We start from the raw sequence: 23,017 nt of genomic DNA on the forward strand, positions 1-23,017 counted from the left end.
TTCTCTACAATAAACAAACTCCTCAGCCCCCTGAACACCACCACCCAGTCATTCACAATAGACAACTGCATCTCCTTCCTTTCATTCTTCCAACGCAAAATTGAAAACATCTACAACAGCTTGACCACCGCCGCACCCGCTCCCCCTCAAACCACCTGCCCCCCCTTATCCTGCCATCCCCTGTCTCAATTCTCCCCAGTCTCCCCTACTGACCTCTCTGAACTCCTCATCGGAATGAAAACTGCCACCTGCACTCTTGACCCCATCCCCTCCAGCTTTGTCAAGGCCTCCCTTCCTGCTCTCTCTCCACTTATCATTGCAACAATAAACTCCTCCCTGTCTACAGGCATCGTCCCACCATCCCTCAAAATTGCTGCTGTTACCCCCATTCTGAAAAAACCTGGACTAAACCCTGACACCCTAAATAACTTCAGACCCATCTCCAACCTACCCTTTCTGTCAAAGGTTTTGGAACGCGCTGTAGCCACTCAACTCAAACATCACCTCTCTGCCAATAACCTGTATGAAACATTCCAATCCGGATTCCGCTCCAACCACAGTACTGAAACTGCTCTCCTCAAAATCACCAACGACCTTCTCCTCTCCTCTGACGCTGGCAACCTCAACATTCTCATCCTCCTCGACCTCAGCGCCGCCTTTGACACCATCGATCACACCATCCTCCTCACCCGACTTGAAACCACCTTTAACATTACCGGCACTGCCCTCTCTTGGATTAAATCATACCTCTCTGACAGACGTCAGTTCATCTCCATCAATAACTGCAAATCCCCCACTGCTCCCCTCCCCCAAGGTGTCCCCCAAGGTTCAGTTCTTGGCCCCCTCCTCTTCATCCTTTACCTGTCCCCCCTCGGTCACTTAATCCGCCGTCATGGTCTCCAATTCCACTGCTTCGCCGATGACATCCAGCTTTTCATCTCCACCAAGTCCATCTCCACCGCCACCCACTCTATCCTGACAAACTGCATCACTGAAATAAAATCCTGGCTTCAAATCAACTTCCTCAAACTTAACTGTGATAAATCTAAAATAATCATCATTGGCCCAAAAACGCTCACCAAGTCCACCCATAACTTTGCCCTCAACATCGACGGTTTCCCAGTATCCACCTCCCCTCACATCCGGAATCTTGGCGTCATCTTTGACCAAACCCTCTCCTTCGACAAATACACTAAACAGATCACAAAGACAGCCTTCTTTCACCTGAAAAACATCGCCCGTCTCCGTCCATCCCTCTCCTCCGTGGCTGCAGAAACCCTCATCCACGCCTTCATCACTTCCCGTCTGGACTACTGCAATAGCCTCCTTTATGGTTCACCCTCAACAATCACCAATAAACTCCAATACATTCAGAACTCCGCTGCCCGTCTACTCACCCATTCCCGGACCTGTGACCACATCACCCCCGTCCTTTACAAGCTTCACTGGCTCCCCATCTCCCAGAGAATCCAGTACAAAATCCTCCTCTTGACCTACAAAGCCCTCCATAACCTGGCCCCATCCTACCTGGCTGACCTCCTCTCCAGACACACTCCCACCCACAACCTCCGCTCTGCTGGTACCAACCTCCTGACCCCCCCCATCCGGACCAAATTTAGATCCTGGGGGGACAGGGCCTTCTCCATCGCTGCTCCCACCCTCTGGAACTCGCTACCTCACACCATCAGAGACTCCTCCTCACTCACCACATTCAAAACATCACTCAAGACCCACCTGTTCAACACTGCATTCAACATTTAACCCACAGCATCTAACCCCTGACTATCTCCTCTCCTTCTCCCTCCTTTGTGCTTTGAATATTTCCCTATTGATTCTTCTTTTTTTGCAATTGTCTTTATGTTTTGCTATGCATTATGTTTTGCACTCTGTCAAAGCGTCTTTGGGCTTCCTGAAAAGCGCTATATAAAATAAATGCATTATTATTATTATTATTAAGTTCTGCCTCACATTCAAGGTGCCTTTGTCTTCAGCTGCACCAATATTGAGAAGCCTGATTCACAAAGATAAGTTGTTGCAAAGGGCAGGAGTTTCCGAAGGCATTCCTTTGCAATGTTGGGGTAGCTTCCCATCATTTCTGGCCAAAACTCAAAGATAGAGGAAGCTTCAAAGACCTCTGCATCCAGAATCGTTTTGAAATTCAATCAGTTCATCTTGCAGGTCATCCTGGACATCACTGACTTTAACAAGAAAAGGATTCCTCATGAGTGCCAGTCCTTCTCTCTCAATTTTTGGAAAGTACTGCAGAAATTATTCTCGGAGACAGCTGAGGTGTGTCACAACATCCTTTGCAACGCCAGGATCCAACGGCCCATTAATAGTGACTTCTGAAAGAGATTCGTACATGGTAAAGTTCCCTTCCTCAGCCTTTCGTTTCCAGTTTTCAAGCTTCTGTATAAATGCACTGAGTGTCAATGAACTGAATGATAGTTGTTCCCTTTCCTTGCAGCTTTAGATTGTCTGTTCAGTTGATCAAAAATATCCACAAGGTATGTGAGGCGAAAGACCCACAGCTTTTCATGGAAGGAAGCTTCAAGTTTGTGCTTTTCTTGCATCTGTAGGAAACTCTGCATCTCTTCTCGGAGTTCAAACACTCGTTCGTGCTGCAACATTTCCTTTTGATAGCCAACACACCTTGGTGTAGTAAAGCAGGTTCTTATGGTCTCAATCCATTTCTGTGCACAATTGCTTGAACAGTCGGGAATTCAAAGCACTGCTTTTCACGTAGTTCACAATTTTGACTTGTTCAAGAACATCCTGAAGATGAGATGGAAGGGTTTTTGAAGCAAGAGCTTGCTGATGAAACAGACAATGAACAGAAATGATGCCTGGAGATAGATTTCGAACAAGCGCTTGGAAGCCACTTTTTGCTCCGAGCATAGCTGGGGCGCCATCGGTGCACACTCCACAGAGATTGTGCCAGTTCAGTTCCTCATGGTCAAAGAACTCTGTTACTTTTTCCATCACATCCACAGCTCTGGTATTTCTTTCGAGAGAATGGCAGAATAAGAATTCTTCCTTGATGGAATCCACCCTTCACATACCGAATGAAGGCAAGAAGCTGGGAACAGGATGAAACATCTGTGGATTCGTCAAACTGAATTGAGAACAATCCAAATGCAGCGTCTTTGATTTCAGCAATCACCTGTTCTTTTATGTCGCGAGACAAAGCAATCCTCCTTTGAACCGTATATTTGACAGAGAAGTTTTATTGAACTTTTTTTCAGCTTCTTCTCCAAGCAGAATCCTAGCCATCTTCAGAGCACATGGCTTGATCAGAGTCTCTCCGACTGTGTGAGGTTTCTTCTGTTGCGCAATGAGGAGGCTGAGGGCATAAGAAGCCTCCGTAAGACGCTTGTTTTGCTGAAATAATGTTCCACTTTGATCCCAGCGTTGGCGCTTCACGTTCTCTTCCATTCGCTTGAAGAAGTCCACATTCTTATGTTGATGATGTGGATGAATCTTCTCCAAATGGAGCTTCAACTTCGATGGCCGCAAAGATTGATTGCCGAGAACTTTCGGGCACAGGACGCATTGTCCCTTTAATTCTGCACGATCATGTAAGGATGTGAATCCAAACTTTATGTATTGCTCATCATATCCTCGTTTTGTCATTTCAGAAGGGTTTCTGGAAAAAAAAAAAGGAAAAATATTTTAAAAAACAAGACTAAAAACAAATGCAGGGAATAGTGGGTGGCTACCACTGGCCACCCACCACCAACACACACACAGAATTGCACTCTTGTTTTAGGCCTTGTGCGTGAAAAGATTATATTATTTGGGCAAATATTGGGCAGTCTCTGTGGCCCACCAGTGGGCCATGGCCCCCTGATTGGGAACCCATGGAATAGTCAGTCCCACGTCCAGCATGACACGTTAAATAAATAAGTTAATGAATGAATGAATTAAAGCAAAGATGGCGGATCAGACCTCGGCTTTATCTCAGAATTCCACGCACAATCATGTGACGTAATCGAGGGTTTGGTTGTCGTTGTTTGTGGATCTTTTTCCTTCCACACGGGCTGAGGGACGATTTCGAGTCAGGAAGAGGGTTTGTCGATTGGTTTTTCATTTATTGCCGCTCGGTTGTTCTCTCAACAAAATGAGGAATGCAAGTTTTGGTATTAAGACCGTCGACGGAGAGTACAACAATGGTTGCTTAAAATGAAGCAAGCCACTTGGCGAGTGCTCTATAAATTGATTGGAAATGGAACACACCCCTTCGAAGCTCTTTCTCGGAGAAAGTTCTCCCTTCAAGCCAGCTTTATCTCAAAAATAGAGCTGCTGAAATTTGAGGCCATAGTAATATGTTGGAAACAAGTTGCTTTCAGTTAAATACCGCCCATAAAATTGGAAGTTGTTCAAAATGCAAAACATTACATGAGCGGTGTATAAGCGTACAACGGATGGCATATCGATTTAACGTTTTCTTTTATTTCATCGTTTTTGAACGAATAAATGAATGCAATGTAAATATATTATTACACTGAACTCACAAATACAATTAAATTATGAAATAATATGCGATTGAGAAAGAGAATCTAATTCTCGTCTTTGGACTTCGCCATGTTTTTCGTGTCGGTTCGATCACGCTGGGCGCAACTTATTCGTCGGCCTATTAAATAAATTAGGCCCCTGCCTTCTCAGGTCTTCGTGAACATCCAGCGCAGCTGGCTTATTTTGCTCCCATTTAAGGCCCCCTCTTGGGGGGGCGGTGGATTAAGTGTACAGCAGACTACCGTGAAAGTTGCGCGAGTGAAGTCCGTGGCGCATGTGAAGGCCTCCTGGGCTCGGATAGTTCGTTCTGGGGTTAGGCCGTGATTGAACCCTCTGAGGTAATGCAAAATTCACATCGCCTTTTGTGCTTTTGTGCAAGTCTTGTTTTGTCGTTGCATAGACAGTAGCGTGTTTTCTGGTCGCTTGTGCCAGATTGGTCTACCTGTCAAAACGGTATTCTCATGAGCATGTTTGGTAATATATATATATATATATATATATATATATATATATATATATATATATATATATATATATATATATATATATATACATACACACACATACACACACATACACACACATACACACACATATGATACACATACATACATAACACGCGTTCACTCTGAGATTCATGTCCTTTATAATGGGTTTTACTTCCGCGCTCGTCTCCGGACAGGTATATTTATATGTGAAGGATTTTTCCTTTCGATTTATTTTATGTGCATTTGTTTTTCTTTTTGGGATTATTGCCATTTCTTTAGCAGGAGAGCTATCTATATGGAGCATATGAACCCATGAATATCACAATATTTGGTCCTGGGGGTGTAAGGGCGGAAAGGATATGGTATGATGAGGGGGAGGGAATAGTGGAAGGGATATTTTGGAGAGGAGGGAGAGTGGAAAGATATGAAAGGGAGGGGGAAGTGTGTAACTGTAAGTACTATTGGAGGGGAAGAAATGTGAAAGGGAGGGGGGGACTACTTGAGAGAAAATGTTTGTACAGAAAACTGAGGGAAGTTACCCTGACTTGCCATTAGTAGAATGCATCAAATGTGCATTGCTCCTAACATTCGAGTTTGTGTTTCACCAATATGTATTTCATCGATAGCCTCTCAAGGTATGAAAACAGATCTTATCTCTCCACTCATGTTGATGTAAATAGTCTGTATGAATATGACTTTACCTGTGCCTGGCCACCTGTGCTGGGCCTGCTCCTTCGAAGCGCTAAACATTTGTATTTTCTGTTCTTCCACTGAATTCATGTCAAATGAACCAGGTAGCATGGGTCTTTTACAAAGTAGGAATCACAATGGGACTGGCTAAGTTACCTGTCGACCTTGATTAAAGACATTACTTAATTGACCTTTTTTAATGGAGCTACGGCTTCCACCTGTGCCACGATAACCAAAAAGACTGGCATGCTGTACTCGTCGTGGATATGGGCAAAGTTGTACTATGAATCAAAAGGATGATTGAGTGCTGACCTGTCGTGTGGTGTAGACTTCGTGTCGGTGGCGAAAGAGTTTTTTGTGAGCACCATGAATGCCCTGAAGAAATCGCAGAAGCAAAAGGTAATTGTGAGATCAGCGTGGGTGTCGATGTAGCATTTTGGGTAATTATCTTGTCCTCTGCTGTCTGAATATTTTGCATCGTTTTCCCTAACACGTCCTGGACACTTAGTGTAGTGTGTCCTGTCAACCTCGGTGTTCCCAGAGTGATGCTTTGGCATTGTCCCGAATTGGACGGAGGTGCTGAGTCTGATGATGCACACCTGTATGCAAATTAATTTATTTGTACTAAGGGCTTGGTATGGAATTTTTACTTGCGTTCATCAAAATTCCCACATTACACAAATCTGTTTCACTCTGTCTTTGCACTCTGATTTGATTTCCTGATTCAAAACTCAACTTATACGTTTCTCGTATTGAGTGGGTTTTTAATTGTGTGCAGATGTTCAGGCTCATCGAGGAGCAGAATAATAGAGGGGTGGGGTATGCATTCTCCATTTGTACAAAAAAAAATTTCTTTTCTTTTCTTTTCTTTCAGAAAATGGTCATTTGCTCTTTCGTGACTTTGTTGCATCTGCATCTCCAACTCATCCTTCCCTTGATTTGCGTTTCCACGAGACCCTATTGGACTGATTGTCACACATTCACACGACACATAAAAAAGAAGTAACTCGAACGGCACTCGGTAAAGTGCATACCTCCACCAGGCTGAACAGTTTATGTTTTGTATCCCAGTGATGGGCCGGATTTGGATTCGGACCTGAACCAAAATCGAATCGGCTTGTTCTTGTCACCTCACCAACTCCTCCATAACTTTTTTAAATATCTTGTTATATAATCGCTTTTCGCCCGATCTCTCAATGGTGAAGAATCACTTAAATATTAAATAATTCTCGTATCCGAATCCATATTCAGATCTTCACCAAAATCTAATCATTTCGTCCTTGTCACACACTCAACCTCTCCACCAAGTTTCGTCCAAATCCGTCCATAACTTTTTGAGATTTCGTGCTATGTATTGGTTTTAGCCCTATCTCTCAATGGTGAAGAATCATTTTTAAAGTTCTCTGATCCAGATCCAGATTCAAATCTTCAACATAATTGAATCTATTCTTCCTTGTCACACACACAACCGGTCCACCAAGGTTCGTCCAAATCCGTCCGCAACTTTTTGAGATATCCTGCTATGTATCGTTTTTGGCCCTATCTCTCAGTGGTGAAGAATCACTTTAAAAAATTCTAGTAGCCGGATCTGAATCCGGATCTTCACCAAAATCGAATCATTTCGTCCTTGTCACACACGCTACCTCTCCGCCAAAGTTTGTCCAAATCCGTCCACAACCTTTTGAGATATCTTGTAAACAGACAGACAGACAGACAGGGGTGAAAACATAACCTCCTTCGGTGCCGGAGGTAAAAATCCATGTTTTGAGCGAATGGGCAGATATTTCCTTGACCGCGATTCTGCTTTCAATAATCCGCACACGTCATCCCAGTCAGAATATTACCAGAACTATTGTATGCTGGTGTTGGAATTGTGGTGCTGTGAGGGTTGAACTAGATTGTCCAGTCATTTTTGTTTTTTCGCATGATCACATCCTGATTCTTGTAGGATGATGAGGTAAAGGCTGCAGAGGTGTATGAGGAGTTCCTCGCCTCTTTTGAAGGTGGAGGTGCTGCTGGACTGAAGACTTTTGTCCGTGGTGGTGTTGTCAATCCTGGTAAAGGTGAGTGTACAGTTTAAAATATTTGTGTTGACTTTCACCCTCACCTACCCTACTCACCTTCCGGCCCAATATACATTTAGCTTGGCAAGTATTGATGTCTATGTGCATGCTTGTGCTTTTATGCTGTCCAGATGATAAGGATGAGTCTAGGCATGGCCGGCTATATAGACCAAGCTGTCGGGTCACTGAGAACAAAGTGGCCCGTCCAGAGCAAGCCACCTCTCCGGTTCCAGAAATCAAGAAACCTGTATGTTGTGTTATTCGTTTATTCCTCTATATAATCATTTTTGTAATTCTTCAGCACACAGGTCGAGTCCCAGCATCACCCCTCTGGGGTGGATCTCAATTTGTTTCCACAAACTCTCTCCTTTCAGCCGCTCCGGAAGGGCGAAAAAGAAAAGAAGAAGAGCAACTTGGAGTTGTTTAAAGAAGAATTGAAATTGTAAGTGGTAGCACAAGTTGTCATTCGGACCCTTGCCGGTGACATTTTCAAAATGTCAATGTAATCTCATCTAACAGATTATATTTGGTGCTTTTCAGTTGCGTTAATGTCATGCTGCTGTTCTAAATTGTTTGGTTTGGTCCTGTAGGATCCAGGAGGAGCGTGAAGGCAGGCATCGGTTAAAAAAGATGTTACAAGACGGGTCATACCGTCCCAGCCGCTTTGAACCACTTTCAACCGAGTTGGAACAGCAGCTCAATCGCCGATCTCGTGAGTTTCGGAATTAACCTTAGCTTGTCTCTCCCATGGGTAAAAGTAAACTTGAGGGTGCCATTGCAAAATATGTGACTTTGCCAGTGAGCTTGAAAAGAAGGACATTTAACTTGCAGTAGTCTGAATACTTCTGAAAACCCACCTGTGCATGATGCAGATGGCCTCTAAAGTTCACCTGCACCACTGCACTCCATATTTTTTCAACCCCCCCCCCCCCAGATGCTTGATATGTGCATTTTATTGGTATTTTTTACTTTACTTATCGTAATGCATCTTGGCGTTCTACTTCAAGTTTGAATTTGAACGATTTCCATGTTTTCCTGTCCTGTTCTGATGGTATGTTTTAGGTTTGGAAGACTACACCACTGGTTCTTATGACACTGGTGACCCATCTACAACCAATCTGTATCTTGGAAACATCAACCCAAAGGTAAGTCGTCTCCTTGAAATCTTCAACACCTAAGTATGGGAAATTTGTAGGGGAATGATAGTTGCTCTATTCGGATCAATCATTTGGTCTGAATACAGCAACTATATAGACCAAGCAAAAATGGTGAGTGATCATGAGCATGCATGCCAGAAATTTCTGATTAACATCTTCTTCTTCTCCTCCACTCTCCCTTCATAATGGGTGAGGTCCAATGGTACCAAGCTTCTGTCCTTCCTTGACCATACAACTCCTCCACCTCCCTCTGTCCACAGCCAACTCTCTCCACTCTCCAATCACGCCCACCTTACTGATGCCCTCCTCACACAATCCTTCCATCTCAACCGCCATCTACCTCTTTTCCTCCTACTTTGCTCCTTCAACCTATCCTCTCTTTGCTATTCTCTTTCCCCATCCGCATCGTGTCCAGCCCATCTCAGCTGGTATTTCACCAATCTCCCCGTCAATCTCATCTGCACACCAATCTCCTCCCTCAATTCATCCATCCTCGTTCTATCCACCCTCTTCACTCGCGCAATCCTCCTGACCCAGTTGTTCTCGCAAACCTGCAGCCTCTGTTGTTGTCTTTGTCAGTGCCATGGTTTTCATACCGTAAAGGTAGGCCGGCGTTACATACGAACCTTCCCTTTCAATTTCCTTGGTATCTTTCTGTCTGCCATTACTCCCTCCACCCTCCTTCACGTATTCACACCCACCTGAATCCTCCTCTGTACCTCTGCTTCTGACATACCATCCCCAGTCACTGTTCCCCCACAGATACTCAAACCTATTTCTTTGTCTGATCTCCTTCCCCTCCAACCTGATATTCATTTATTTTCTCTGCTGCCTGACCCACGTCATCTCCATACTTATCTTCAGCCCACTGTTTCCCAAATGCATCCTTCCACTCCCTCAGTATTTCCTGTATCTCCCGCCCACTCTCCACCACAACGACCTGATCGTCCGCATACAACATCCTCCCCATATTTCCCCTCATGTTTACCTTTCTGCTTACCAGCTCCATCACCATGATAAATAGTAGTGGGCTGAGAGTGCTTCCCTCCCTCAAACCGATGTTCACACTGAGCTCCTCCGACATCCCAGGACCAACCAAAGCTCTTCCCTTTGTTCCCTTGTACATCCATTCCACCAAACTAACTTGTGCTTCCGGCACTCTTATCCATCTCGGTGTCACCATCACCATCTTTCTCGGGACAGTGTTGTGAGATACCTGTTATTGTCGCTATTTTCAAGGCAGAAATTACCGCCATTGTATCCATCCTCTCAGTCTTGCTTGGACCAGACTCCTTCCATGATGTTGGAAGTGATCTGGGAATTTGCACTGCTTTGTTTTTTTTTCCCCACAAAATCCATGCATGGTGGAAATATGAGGGTAGTGTGAGGTTGATAGACATTTTATTTTTAATTTTGCACAGTGAAGCTGCACCTATTTCTCAATGCATTCCTTGCTATGTATACACATTAGGCCTGGGCGATAATGGAAAAACCTATATCACAATAATGGACCTCATTATCATGATTATCGTGATAATACGATAATACAAACAAGAAGAAAAAGACATAAAATGTCATTGCCCCTGTTGTTTTAGTAATCTTGCTGCACGGAGTTAAAGGCTGACAGTCATCATGGCCATCTTTGGCCATCATGGCCATGGCCATCTTTGGTCTGATGGCGAAATAAAATTTTCTGTATATGTTTACTCATGTGTTGTCTTTGTGCCAAGTATGAACAACATCGGTCCATACATCTCCGAGATATGGTTGCAGACGCTTGAGACCAAATTCATAACCCCAGTTGCAGACCAAGTCTAATGGGGGCTAATAATGTAATTAGTGCCTTGAGAACCATTTAGCATACAACAACAATCCACATAAAAAAATTGAATAGCCATAGAGTTACGTGTGTTCGTACTCTTTATTTCATAATTCTGTGGCAATTTGTTTAAAGTCAAACCTCTTTTTACCTGGACGAAATCACTTTGCTCCTTTGCTGAGTGAGTGGACGAGCAGTTTGTAAAGTGGTTGATACAGAACGCCTGGCTTGGCAAGTGATAGCAAGCGGCTCGCTAATGGAACACACCAAGCAAGCGGCTCACTAACGGAACACACCGAGCAAGCGGCTCCCTAATAGAACACACCATTTGTGAAGAAAGTCAAATATGACTATTTTCACTCTTCGGGCATTTAAAATTACGCCTTTGATGTTGAACTTCGCGGGCTGACATAATGCCCTCGAGGTACACACACTCGCCTCTAAGCTGTCTAGCCTGGGTTTGAATCCTGACCCAACTATAAACAGTTTGGTGTTTCACAGGCAGGTGATTCATCAATGTGTGTGCCGTCCCTTGGATGGATTTTAAACCGAGTCCCGTCTGCCAGTATGGGTTGGTGGACGTTAAAGATCCCATGGTGTCCTTCACAAAGAGTAGGTGAGTATCACCGGCACCATCGCCAAATTCCTGCCCTAACTAAGGGAATATCAGGCCTGGCCAGCCGGTTCGTGAATGACTTTGGTCAAGCTTCCCTCAGCCGACCCCACAAGATGGGATAATAGTGGCCGTTAAAGAACAACAACTTTGATGTTGAACTTGGCGAATAATAAATGCCAAGCAATTCCATGGTGTGCCAAAAATGTATTACAAATAAATGAAGGAAACGCACGTCACCATGTTTCCCACTCATTGGGTCCAATGAGAATGGTGAGAGTAGAGAAGAACGAGATTACCTGCTTGTCCTTGTCCTCAATGCAAAACTCCACACACAGAGTACACATATTCTCGATCTTTGACATGACGTTGTCTTGAGTGCTAAACTTCATGCACAAAGCAAACTCAAACGGATCGGCGATTTCTATTCTCGACACCCGCAGCAGTTTTGGCACCTTGAGTAGTTAGTTGTTTTGATGTTTATTGTTTAACGATATACAATTTAAATTATATCTTGAAGAATATACATTCCATATTATATCACCTGCTTTATTTTATGGAGCTGCATTTAACACGGGTAAATCTTTTGAGAGAAACCTAACACATTAACTGCTCAAAGCAGCCAATACACTGTCAATATCTGGATTCAAGGTGCGTTTCCCCTACTGCGCATGTGCAGTAGCTATCGTGATAATTAATTTCCATCATTATCATGATAGTGAATGTAAAGCACGATTATCGTCCCTTCGTGATGATCGCCCAGCACAAATACACATTTATCCAATCAATGGTGTGCCTTGACCCCGTCTGATTAGAAATCTTTGAGACGGGTACACACGCTTTTCGTACACATGTGCTTTCACATCTCGCCCACACATAAATTAGATGCTATAGTCTAGGACCTGACTAACATATGTATGCAAATAATTTAGGAGAGGATAACTCAACTGTTATAGGCTAATATCACCCCAGGAACAACCTGGGATGTGTGCCAAAATCTCTATCCGGGGCGAAAAGCCCGAAAATGACCACGCCCTTTTAAAAATGACCACGCCCTTTTTCATAGGAAGTGCTATTTCCGACATAGCTCTATCTTCTATACCGTTGGAGCTACAGATTTTCTGAGGTGCTTAAAATGTTCAGAATAGCCATGTTTAGGAGGTCATATATTTCCAAATGGGTTTTCTACGAGAAAATGACTAAAAAGCCCGAAAATTTTCGGTGGATAGTCAACTCAGAAATAGGTCGATATCGATACACTCAACTATTAGCAAAATCAAGTTTACATCCCCTAAGACCACCTTAAATTTGGCTCCCAAAGCAGACATCAAAGATGAGACAATCAAAGCTCTCATGTTTATTGAGTATGGGCGTCACCGGGGGTTCACTGTTGAGGAGCTACTCCAGCATGAGATCATGTGTTCCAGTAATCAAATGACTGAGACAGCGATGCCCTTTCCTTAAGGTAGACTTGAAAGGCTGCTTGGATGGTGTCAGCGCACTCCTTTGTGGTGTTCAATTCTTCGCCCGTGAGCTCTTTAGACTGACAGTTGACCTGCAGTGCCTCTAGTTCCGTTCGTCTCTCAGGGTATTTGGAGAGGAATGCTTCTAACATCATAGATGTGAGGACCTCGTGTATCATTGAATGGGCAGTGCGGGCCCTGGAATAGTGGGAACCGGAGATCACGGTCTTGATGACATCAGTACCATAGCACTCTGTCTCAACTAGAACAGCAAAAATTCCAGAGGGCTCCAGGTATGTACCAAGACAGGCCAATACAATCTTCTCCATATGAAACCCACCTAGACCAAGGAATATGTTGTTAAACTGTTCTGGTTTCATGAGCTGGATTTCTTTGGCAATACGGTACACACCTTCGTCGGCCCACAACCCACCGTAGGTATCACTCTTCTGTTTCAGTGCATCCTGAAAGTTAATCGTCGTGGTGAGGATTGCATCGTATGTTGTAGCTGGATAGGGAAGGATGGGGGTAAGAATTGTTGTGGTAGGATGAAAGTTGCATTTGACGGTTGCACTTCTCACGGCTGTAAATCCTGGGACATAGTCACTCTCATGTGTCGCTCTTTTGGAGAAGCGATTGACTATCCACCGAAGATTTTCGGGCTTTTTAGTCATTTTCTCGTAGAAAACCCATTTGGAAATATATGACCTCCTAAACATGGCTATTCTGAACATTTTAAGCACCTCAGAAAATCTGTAGCTCCAACGATATAGAAGATAGAGCTATGTCGGAAATAGCACTTCCTATGAAAAAGGGCGTGGTCATTTTCGGGCTTTTCGCCCCGGATAGAGATTTTGGCACACATCCCAGGTTGTTCCTGGGGGTGATATTAGCCTATAACAGTTGAGTTATCCTCTCCTAAATTATTTGCATACATATGTTAGTCAGGTCCTGGACTACTACCCAGATGTTCCTTGAATGGTCCAAAGAGGTGAAATTGCAAGGTGACAAGTTTAGACGGTTTCTCTCTCTATCGTGTACAGCACAATCTTGCTGGGTTGAATCATTGGCTGGGAGTACGGCAGAGTACCGCTGATATACACTACCGGTCAAAAGTTTTAGAACACCTCAATTTTTCCAGTTTTTATTGAAATTTACGCAGTTAAATGGTCTCTGTAATCTGAAATTAAGCATAGAACAAATAAACAATTGCAGATAAAAAAGAAATCATAGAATCATTTTGTTCAACAAAATGTAACTTTAATTTTTGACTCGGCAAAGTAGCCACCTTTTGCAGACATAACCGCCGAACACACTCGTGGCATTCTTTCTACAATGTAAATCAAATATTGTTTGGGAAGTTCTTCCCAACACTGTTGCAGCAGTTGCCACAAATGTGTTGCACTTGTAGGTTGCTTTGCTTTCACCCTTCTGTCCATTTCATCCCAAACCGGCTTGATGGGGTTTAAGTCTGGAGACTGTGCTGGCCATTCCATGATTTGAAGCCTACCATCTTGTTCTTTTCCTCGAAGGTAGTTTTGACATAGCCTGGAAGTGGAGGTGTGTTTAGGGTCATTATCTTGCTGGAGGATGAACCCCTGATGGCGTATACCAGAGGGTATTGCATCGCGCTGCAAAATGTTGTGGTATCCCTTTTGGTTCAGGGTGCCAGTCACTCTGTGCAAGTCGTCGACTCTGGATCCAGCAAAAGAGCCCCAGACCATCACGCTTCCTCCTCCATGTTTGACAGTTGGTGTCACACACTGAGGAACCATCCTTTCGCCTACTCGGCGGCATACATAAACCCTGCGCGATGAACCAAAGATTTCAAATTTTGATTAATCGGTCCATAAGACCTTCTTCCAGTCTTCAATCGTCCACTGATAGTGCTTCATGGCCCAGGCAAGCCTCTTTTTCTTATTTTGCCATCTTAGCAATGGCTTTCTTACTGCCACTCGACCTGTCAAACCTGCAGCTCGAAGTCTTCTCTTCACAGTTGAAACTGAGACTTGCTTACTTCGACCAGTGTTAAGCTGTGCTTGAAGCTGTCCTGTGAGCCGCCTATCACGCAAGCTGTTGATTCTCAGAAACTTGTCTTCTGATTCTGTTGTGGCTTTGGGTCTGCCAGACCTCTTCCTGTAAGAGTTTCCTCCAGTTTCCAATATACTACTTCCTGCAGTGCAATATTGTCCAAATAATGCTTCAGAGGGTGTAATAACAGTCTGTTCCAATACTGCTTTTATACAGACAGGGGGTGTGTAATCAACTAATCAGCAGAGGTTGGGACACCTGTAGGAATTGTTTGCATGAACTTTCAAGGCTTAATTTACTTACATTGCTGCAGCGCAGTTGTAACTTGTTAACCCATTACTTGTTCCCTGAAGAAGGCCTTTTTTTACAATATAACTGTGCAATTTACATTATTTTCCCGTTTTTGCTAACCTCAACTTTTTTGTTAACCTCGAGCAGTTTACTGCTTACATTTGTGCCATTTCAAGTTATTCACTGGACATTAAACTGCGTAAATCTATCTATAATTCCAGTAATCTCTGTGTGTGTGTGTGTCTGTGTGTGTGTGTGTGTGTGTGTGTGTGTGTGTGTGTGTGTGTGTGTGTGTGTGTGTTTGTCTGTGACCGCTGTTTCTCGACAACCACGGGTCCGATATACTTGAAACTTGCCAGGTATATTGCTGGGGACCTGAGGATGTGCCTTTTCAAGGTTTCATATTAATCGGAGAAGTAGTTACCGAGCTATGTCCAAAAAACGATTCAACCAATCAGAGAGCAGCGAGCTATCACGTGTGCCGAACGTGGCGAACAGACTCTGCCTCCGACGGCACATTTGAGAGCGTATTCATTTATTTCACGTTGGCAAACTATGTTGGCGCTATGTTGGCGTTAAACTATGTTTTAAAACTAATTAAAACTAATTTGCGATTCATCGTAACTGCGATATGCGACCTTCCGGACAGTCAAATGAGGACGTCACTTCCGGGCTTACGGATAGTCATAGTGACGACGTACTGATGCTGAACGTGGCGAGCAGACGCTGTAAGGTACGATCGATTGTAGTACACGTTTATAATAACTCTGCCGATACAGGCCCGATTAACTGCAGCGCCATCCGAGCTGCGCCGTCGGGACGATACATTCATTGTACGGTCACATCACGCACTTACGGGCACGCCCATGGGCACGCCCATGCATGCATGGGCGAAGACATTTTTTTTTTTTTTTTTGGCAAGGAACGGGCACCCACGTACGGGCACGTCCTAGTTTCAATAAAAACTGATAAAATTGAGGTGTTCTAAAACTTCTGACCGGTAGTGTATATCTTTAAATACCTTTGCAGAAAAGAAACTTGCATTCAATTGAGTTATGGATGAGGATATGGTTGTATGAGACAAACCTATTTTCATGTTTCCAAGTAACCTTGTCATGAATGCATCTCCTCTTCTGTATCCCCTCCCCTCCTCCCCACCCATCCCTCTTCCCCTCCTATTGTCTCCGATTGTAGATGAATGAAGAGATGCTGTGTCAGGAGTTCGGAAAGTTTGGCCCACTGGCCAGTGTAAAGATAATGTGGCCCCGGAAGGATGAAGAGAAAGTGCGTGACAGGCACTGTGGTTTTGTTGCTTTTATGAACCGAAAGGATGCTGAACGCGCTCTGAAGTTCCTCAACGGTCAGATTTGTGCGCTCATACGTTTTCATAAATCACTTGCTCCTACTCACTGTTGCCTAGCACTTCCCTATTAATTACCTCTGCCACCAAAGGTGGATGAAGGTTATGTTTACACACCTTGTTTGGCTGTTTGTTTATGAACAGGATATCTCAAAAAAGTTGTGGATGGATTCGGCCGAAATTTGGTGGAGGTTGGGTATGTGACACGGATTAAAAGATTAAATTTTGATGAAGATCCGGATCTAGATCTGAGAATTTTAAAGTGATTCATCACCATTGAGAAATGGGGCAAAATAATATAGAGCACGATATCTCAAAAAGTGGTGGAAAGAATCAGACAAAACTTGGTGGACAGGTTGGGTGTGTGTTGAGGATGAATCAATTTGATTTTGGTGAAGGTCAGAATCCAGATCTGGATATGAGATTTTGAAAAAAATTTTTAAAAGTGATTCTTCACCTACCAAATGTGACCAAACGTCACGGTTGGACCAAAAACGATATGTTGCATCATATTTCAAAAAGTGGTGGACAACTTCTGACAAAACTTGGTGGATGAGTTGGGTGAACAAGCCAACTCGATTTTGATTTGGGTTCTGATTCAGATCTGACCTATCGGAGGGATAAAAATGTAAACTGTTCAGCCTGGCGGAGGTATTTGCTCTACCGAGTGCCGTTCCAGTTACATCCTGTTACCCTCTTTGTGCATCAATTGCCACTGTTATAATTTATTTATTTGTTGCCATAATATACACGCTGATGAGATTGATCTGACGCTGTCCAGGATGGTGTATGGTTGAACCGCTGTAACTATGAACTTGTCTCTCCAGCACGGTTAGATTTTTCTGCTTTTACTGTCTGTGCAGGTAAAGAGATAATGGGATTTGAGATGCGGCTGGGCTGGGGCAAGGCCATCCCACTCCCCCCACACCCAGTGTACATCCCTCCAGTCATGCTGGAGCTCACAATGCCACCCCCTCCATCTGGCCTGCCTTTCAATGCACAACCCCGCAATCGTCTCAGAAACCCCCAAGCTCCTTTGCCCCCACCTCCAATAAATGAGGATGAATTTCACAAGGTGACTTTCGCGATGTCTGTGTCATTATTATTATTATTATTAATAATAATAATAAATTTCAATCATAATTTGCTATCCAAGGTGTGATCCCCATAGTTCCCCAAATCAAACCATTTGTTATGTCTTTTGCTTTACTCTTCATTTTTACTTTATCTCTGATTATTATATTCTGTTTTCATACGATGTCTTAACTTTCCACGATGCCCTGCCCTTCAAACTCCAAACATCAAATGGCTTCCAACCAACAAGTCTCTTATTGTGGGACAAAGCAATACAACTCAGCAAAACACTTTAGCACTATTTCTTCAATTTATTACCGAAAATTTTAATTTTGTATTTTTACTGCATTTAGCAAATCGATGGAATAGCGCTTGATTGCTGAAGTTCCACGGCTGGTTGCCTCGTATTTCCATTCTCGTTAATCTCGGGCACAGATGGCAAATTATAATTTTGTAATTTATGAGACCACAACTTGGAACTCGTGCAACGTGACTAGGTAAAGTAATGGTGGGGAATTTGGAAATTGACTCTTTTATTGATTGATCAAGATCGTCGATGCCTTTGAGGGGCTACCCTTTGCAACTTTGGCCTAGTTTTAATGCATGTAACCCTCTTCTTCTTTCGTATACAGCACAAGGCTGTGGGGTAGCATCATTGAATGAGGGTGCGGTTATGCCGCTGAATCGGTGCCCTCTGTAGGTTAGGATAGGAATTTGTAATTTGACCATGGTACCAGCGCTAGCTCACCAACTCTACTGCGAAGCACACTGTGGGATCTTTAACGTTCACCAACTAATGCCGGCAGACGGAACGCCCAGTTTCACGTCCAACCGAGGGACAGAGCACACATCGATGAATCACCCTGCCTGTGAAAGACTGGGATGACAGTTTATAGCTGGTTCGGGATTTGAACTCAAGCTAGACAGCTTAGGGGTGAGAGGTGAGTGTGCATACCTCTAGGCCATCCTGTCAGCCCGCATAAACCCTCTATCGAACAGGAGAAAAATGCTCCTCTGAACCTTTTAGTAATTTCCTGACATATTCGGAACAAGTGGCTAAACTGTGCTTCTTTGAGGTTTGGAGTCACGAACTGCAAAGTGAATCGTGAATCAGGTTGATTTTTGTTAGAATGCACCTGTATGTATTTATTAAAAGATTGGCACCTTTTGCTGTTGATTAAATGAAACATTTCCAAATTTTGCATTTTGTTTGTTCCTCATGTTTATCTTTAACATTGCTTAGCTTGAAGAGACATGATCTATGAGATCTATGCCTCATTGAAATGGCTTGATCTGTGAGAATCCTAAGGTTGTTCACCTAACGTATCAGACGCTTAAAGCTGTGTTTATCTTTAACAATGCTAAATGTAAACTGCATGTTAATATCAAATGCTTTGATATCCGAATTGTGCTTATGATAATTATGATCTTGTTGACTCGTGGTCGCATTCCACCCACTTACATTGTCTATCTTTCGTTATCCAAATCTACGTTACGAACAGACTCTGTCGGAAGCCGTAGTCAAAGTGGTTATCCCAACTGAAAGGTACCACATTCCCCTGCCCACTTCTCCTTTCCTTTTGCAAATCACTTGATCTGTTGTCCTATGTTACATGTTAATTTTTTTTTTTCCTTCAATGAGTTTTGGAAACGGAGAAAATTGTTGGACCCTTGATTTTTGTTTTTCACAACTTTATTTGTTGTCGTTCTCACTTTTTTTTTTTGGCTATTATTATTGTTATTTTTTGGAAGTGATCTAAGCGTCATTGTGGAGTTGTCGTACCGAAAACATGTGTATGAAGAACACATTGACAGGAATCGGTGTATTTTTGCATTGTTGGCAAGGACATCAGTGGCCAATTGACAAACGCTAATGATACACAGGACTGACTATACCATGCACAAGTCTTGGGTCACATAAAAAATATTGTTATTGTCAAATTACCATATGTTCATTAATAAAAGGTGTAAAAATGATCAGGTTTTATTAAAGAAAAAAAATTAATTGTATTTTATAATAATGGATGATATTTCAATATCTGGTGTGATAATCTTTTTCAGGCAAAACAGCAGATCTCTCTTTTGGAATAATTTCCTGCAATTTCAGAACAAATTCCATTGGGGGGTTGTTCCATGCATTCTGCAATGTTTCCCATATAATTAATCTTTACATTTTGATTGTTTTTTGTTTTTCTTCTTGTCCAAACAATCCAAAAGTCTTAGGCCACCACTTTTCTTTTTTTTAACTTATTTGTAATTTCTATCCAGCAGGTAATGTAAACCCACACACACCATGCCTTATATATAAAATTATATGAGACTCTAAATAATAGTTTTATAACAGAAGATAATTCACACAGACAAATATCCCTTAAAACAGGTATTTCCAGTTGTGGCATTCAAGCAACGATACAGAAGCATAATGAGACCAGAGAAGTAAAGGATAGAAGACAGATTGGAAGGCCAAGTGCTGAACTTGCACAACAACTGGCACACACATCTGTGAGTTCAAGTGGACTCATCCACTGTGAGAAGGTCTCTTTTTTTTGTTTAAAGTAGTCTCCATGGGTGAGTTGCTGTCAAAAAAAGCCCTTTCTGCATAAAGGTAACAAAGCCAAGAGACTGAAATATGCCCAAGAACATCTGGAGTTGGGTGGCTAATGAGTGGGGAAAGGTAATTTGGAGTGACGAGTGAAAGTTTGTAATTTTTTGAACATAGGCAAGGTGCTATGTCAGAAGGAGGGTTGGTAAGAAGCATGAGGATGTGTCTACACTCCACAGCCAACTGCGAAGCATGTTGGAGGCTCTGTTCAGGTTTGGGGTGTATTGCCACTGCTGGCTGGCATTGGTGATTTGGTGACAATTGAAGCAACAATTATTGCTAACAAGTATAAGCAGAAACCAATCCACCATTCTTTCAATCACAAACGAAGATAAATTGGCGCCAGTTTTTTTTTTTTCTTCCCTCGTTTTTTTCTTTCCCTTTTTTTCTTTTTTTCTTCCCTTTCTTGTCATTAGGACATCTTTAGCAAGAAAACCAGTCAAGAATTCTACAACGATAAGAATAGCCCCCTCTCAAAGTCCAGACCTCAACCAACATAATAGAAGCTGTCAGATTATTTAGACCAGAAGAAAAATGAAAAACACCCAAAATCTAAAGGGTGACTTGTGGGAAATATTGCATGGAATGGAACAACCTCCCAATGGAACTTCTGCAGAAATTGCAGGAAATCGTACAAGACAACCTTATGTTCAGATCTCTGCTGCTTTATCTGGTTCAGATCTGAATTCAGATCTGGTTCAGATATCTGCTGCTTTATGCATCCTAATATTGAAATTCTATGCATTAATATTATAAAATACAATTCATTTTTGTTTCTTTCATAAAACATGATGATTATAGCACCTTTTATATATCAAAATATGCCAATGTGACAATACAAATTATTTTCATGGTGGCCCAAGACTTTTACACAGTACTGTGCGGCGTGCGCGGCATGTTTAACCCAGGACCCCAGATTGGATTAACAGTGCTCAACCCAAGCTTGCTTTGCTTTTGAGGTGCAATTTGTTAGGTCGCAGCATTATTTCTCATAAATATTCTGTTATTGGTACTTTTATTTGTACAAAAGTTTTTGTTTGCTCCTTTTTTACTATTTTAAAAACAAAATTTAGAGACATGCCTTTTCAATATCCCCCCTCCCCTACTCTCACTAATTTCGGTCTCAAAACTGGTTGAGGTAACGTTAATGTCCAATTATTTATACCTGTAGCCCAAGCAAAATTTTTGAATGTGAAACGATTTGACTTCACTTGAATCACCGGTGTCGAGCACATTCTCTCGGAATTTGCTTTGGTTGTAGAGGAAACTTTTACTTGGTGCACACGCTTTGACAATATGACATCGCCTTCGTGACTATAGGGCCCTAGTGGATAAAGCATTTTGCTTTGTTGTGTGGTGCGTCCTCTGTTTGGTACAGTTCATTTTTTTAAACCGTTAATTTAACTTCAACGCCTGAAAATAAAGTGCAGTAGCTTTTATTCATCATCTTCACAAATGTTCCTACAATTTCTAACGCTGTTATTAAACTTGCACAACATCAAAATCTGCACTACATTTATCAAATTAATTTTGTTTCTCTGTTTCCAGCCCATTGAGGGCAACGGGATTCAAATTGTGGGGTTCATCTGAGTTTAAAAAATTTAAGTTCCAAATATATTGGAGATCTATGTTATGAGAGGGAAAAGACAGAGTCTGTTCGATTTGGGGGCTAGCTGTGATGGAGATCCTTTGGAGGGAATCGTCAGAGGAGCAGCGAGGATCTGCTGCGAAAGAGAGAGACGGCAAAAGACTGCCAAGCCACACCGAACGAAGATCTATCCCTGAACACCACGATGCACTCGCACCCTCAACTACCATGTAACGCGGTTTGAATTGGGCTTGGCCGGGCCTTTGTTTTAACCTGACACTCTGCACCCCCCTCTGGACTATTTATCTGGCACCCAGTCAGTGAGTCAGTGCCAGGCAATAAAATGATTTTTGGCTGTCAGCTACATTTTTGGGGCCCAATAATACATCAGTGTCTTGGTCTTTCATTAGTCTGCAAGTTCTACATCTTGCTTTTTCTTAGAGGTCATTGTTAGTCCTTGAGGGTGGTTCACCATGCTCTAGTAAGTAATGCCTCATTCTCCAGTACAAAATTGCATTTTTGGTTTGAAAGCACGACTTCTCAGCCCAAGCTGTCCTAGTTTTAAGGGAATATACCTCCACCCTCGCACTGGAATCTATCTGATCAAATTGGGCCTGCATTCGTTATCATGATCAGGAAGATGGGTTTATCATGCTTAGAAAGGAGTAACGGAAGTTTGTTAAACTTTAGTTATTTATAATGACATGCTGATTTCGGATTGTTAAAGATAAACCGTGCTTTCCTTGCATCTGAGCGCAGTTTTCTAAAACCACTTCTACAAGGTTCAGAAAGGCATGAAAATAGAAACTTTATAATTTGAATAGTTTTAGACAGATTTGCAAACACGTTTCTTGATAAAAATCGCGATTGGTATTAAAATTGTCATCACGCCCCTTTCCACCCGCTCGTCCACCAATGATACAGGCCTTTGCTCTGCCTCATCCACCGGATGATAGAGTTTGTGGTTCGTGAGGGGCCTCTCTTTGAGGCAGTCATCATGAGCAGGGAAATCAACAACCCGATGTACAGGTTGGTTGTGCTTGGCACACTAATTGTATTTTTCTTCATGCAGATTTATCATTCATTGTGCTTTGTGCCACTAGAACATTCCAGCATGTGCCTCATTTCTGGTTAAAACTTTTAGATCACACTTGGAAATTGTCTGTTATATATATAGTATATATATATATACATACATACATACAGTCACGTGAAAAAGTAAGTACACCCCATGTAAAGTTTTGACTTTTTCAACATATTTCA

General features: G+C 42.6%; 1 protein-coding gene and 1 pseudogene across 1 annotated transcript in view; one reads left to right on the top strand and one right to left on the bottom strand.

The window, feature by feature from the left end:
• Positions 1 to 2,429: 2,429 nt before the first annotated feature.
• Positions 2,430 to 3,633, bottom strand: LOC144891657 (zinc finger BED domain-containing protein 5-like; annotated as a pseudogene).
• A 941-nt stretch (positions 3,634 to 4,574) lies between these two features.
• Positions 4,575 to 23,017, top strand: part of U2SURP (U2 snRNP associated SURP domain containing) — a 63,887-nt gene continuing 45,444 nt past the window's right edge. Inside the window, exons 1-11 of the mRNA XM_078776607.1 lie at positions 4,575 to 4,853; positions 6,022 to 6,092; positions 7,642 to 7,756; positions 7,888 to 8,003; positions 8,131 to 8,198; positions 8,347 to 8,468; positions 8,819 to 8,901; positions 16,325 to 16,490; positions 17,354 to 17,565; positions 19,067 to 19,110; positions 22,679 to 22,783. Of these exons, the coding sequence (XP_078632733.1) occupies positions 6,060 to 6,092; positions 7,642 to 7,756; positions 7,888 to 8,003; positions 8,131 to 8,198; positions 8,347 to 8,468; positions 8,819 to 8,901; positions 16,325 to 16,490; positions 17,354 to 17,565; positions 19,067 to 19,110; positions 22,679 to 22,783 (1,064 nt within the window). The 5' untranslated portion in view covers positions 4,575 to 4,853; positions 6,022 to 6,059. The remainder of the gene's footprint in view (positions 4,854 to 6,021; positions 6,093 to 7,641; positions 7,757 to 7,887; positions 8,004 to 8,130; positions 8,199 to 8,346; positions 8,469 to 8,818; positions 8,902 to 16,324; positions 16,491 to 17,353; positions 17,566 to 19,066; positions 19,111 to 22,678; positions 22,784 to 23,017) is intronic.

The sequence above is a fragment of the Myxine glutinosa genome, chromosome 4 (genome assembly GCF_964187855.1).
Source record: "Myxine glutinosa chromosome 4, kmMyxGlut1.1, whole genome shotgun sequence".
NCBI lineage: Eukaryota > Metazoa > Chordata > Myxini > Myxiniformes > Myxinidae > Myxine > Myxine glutinosa.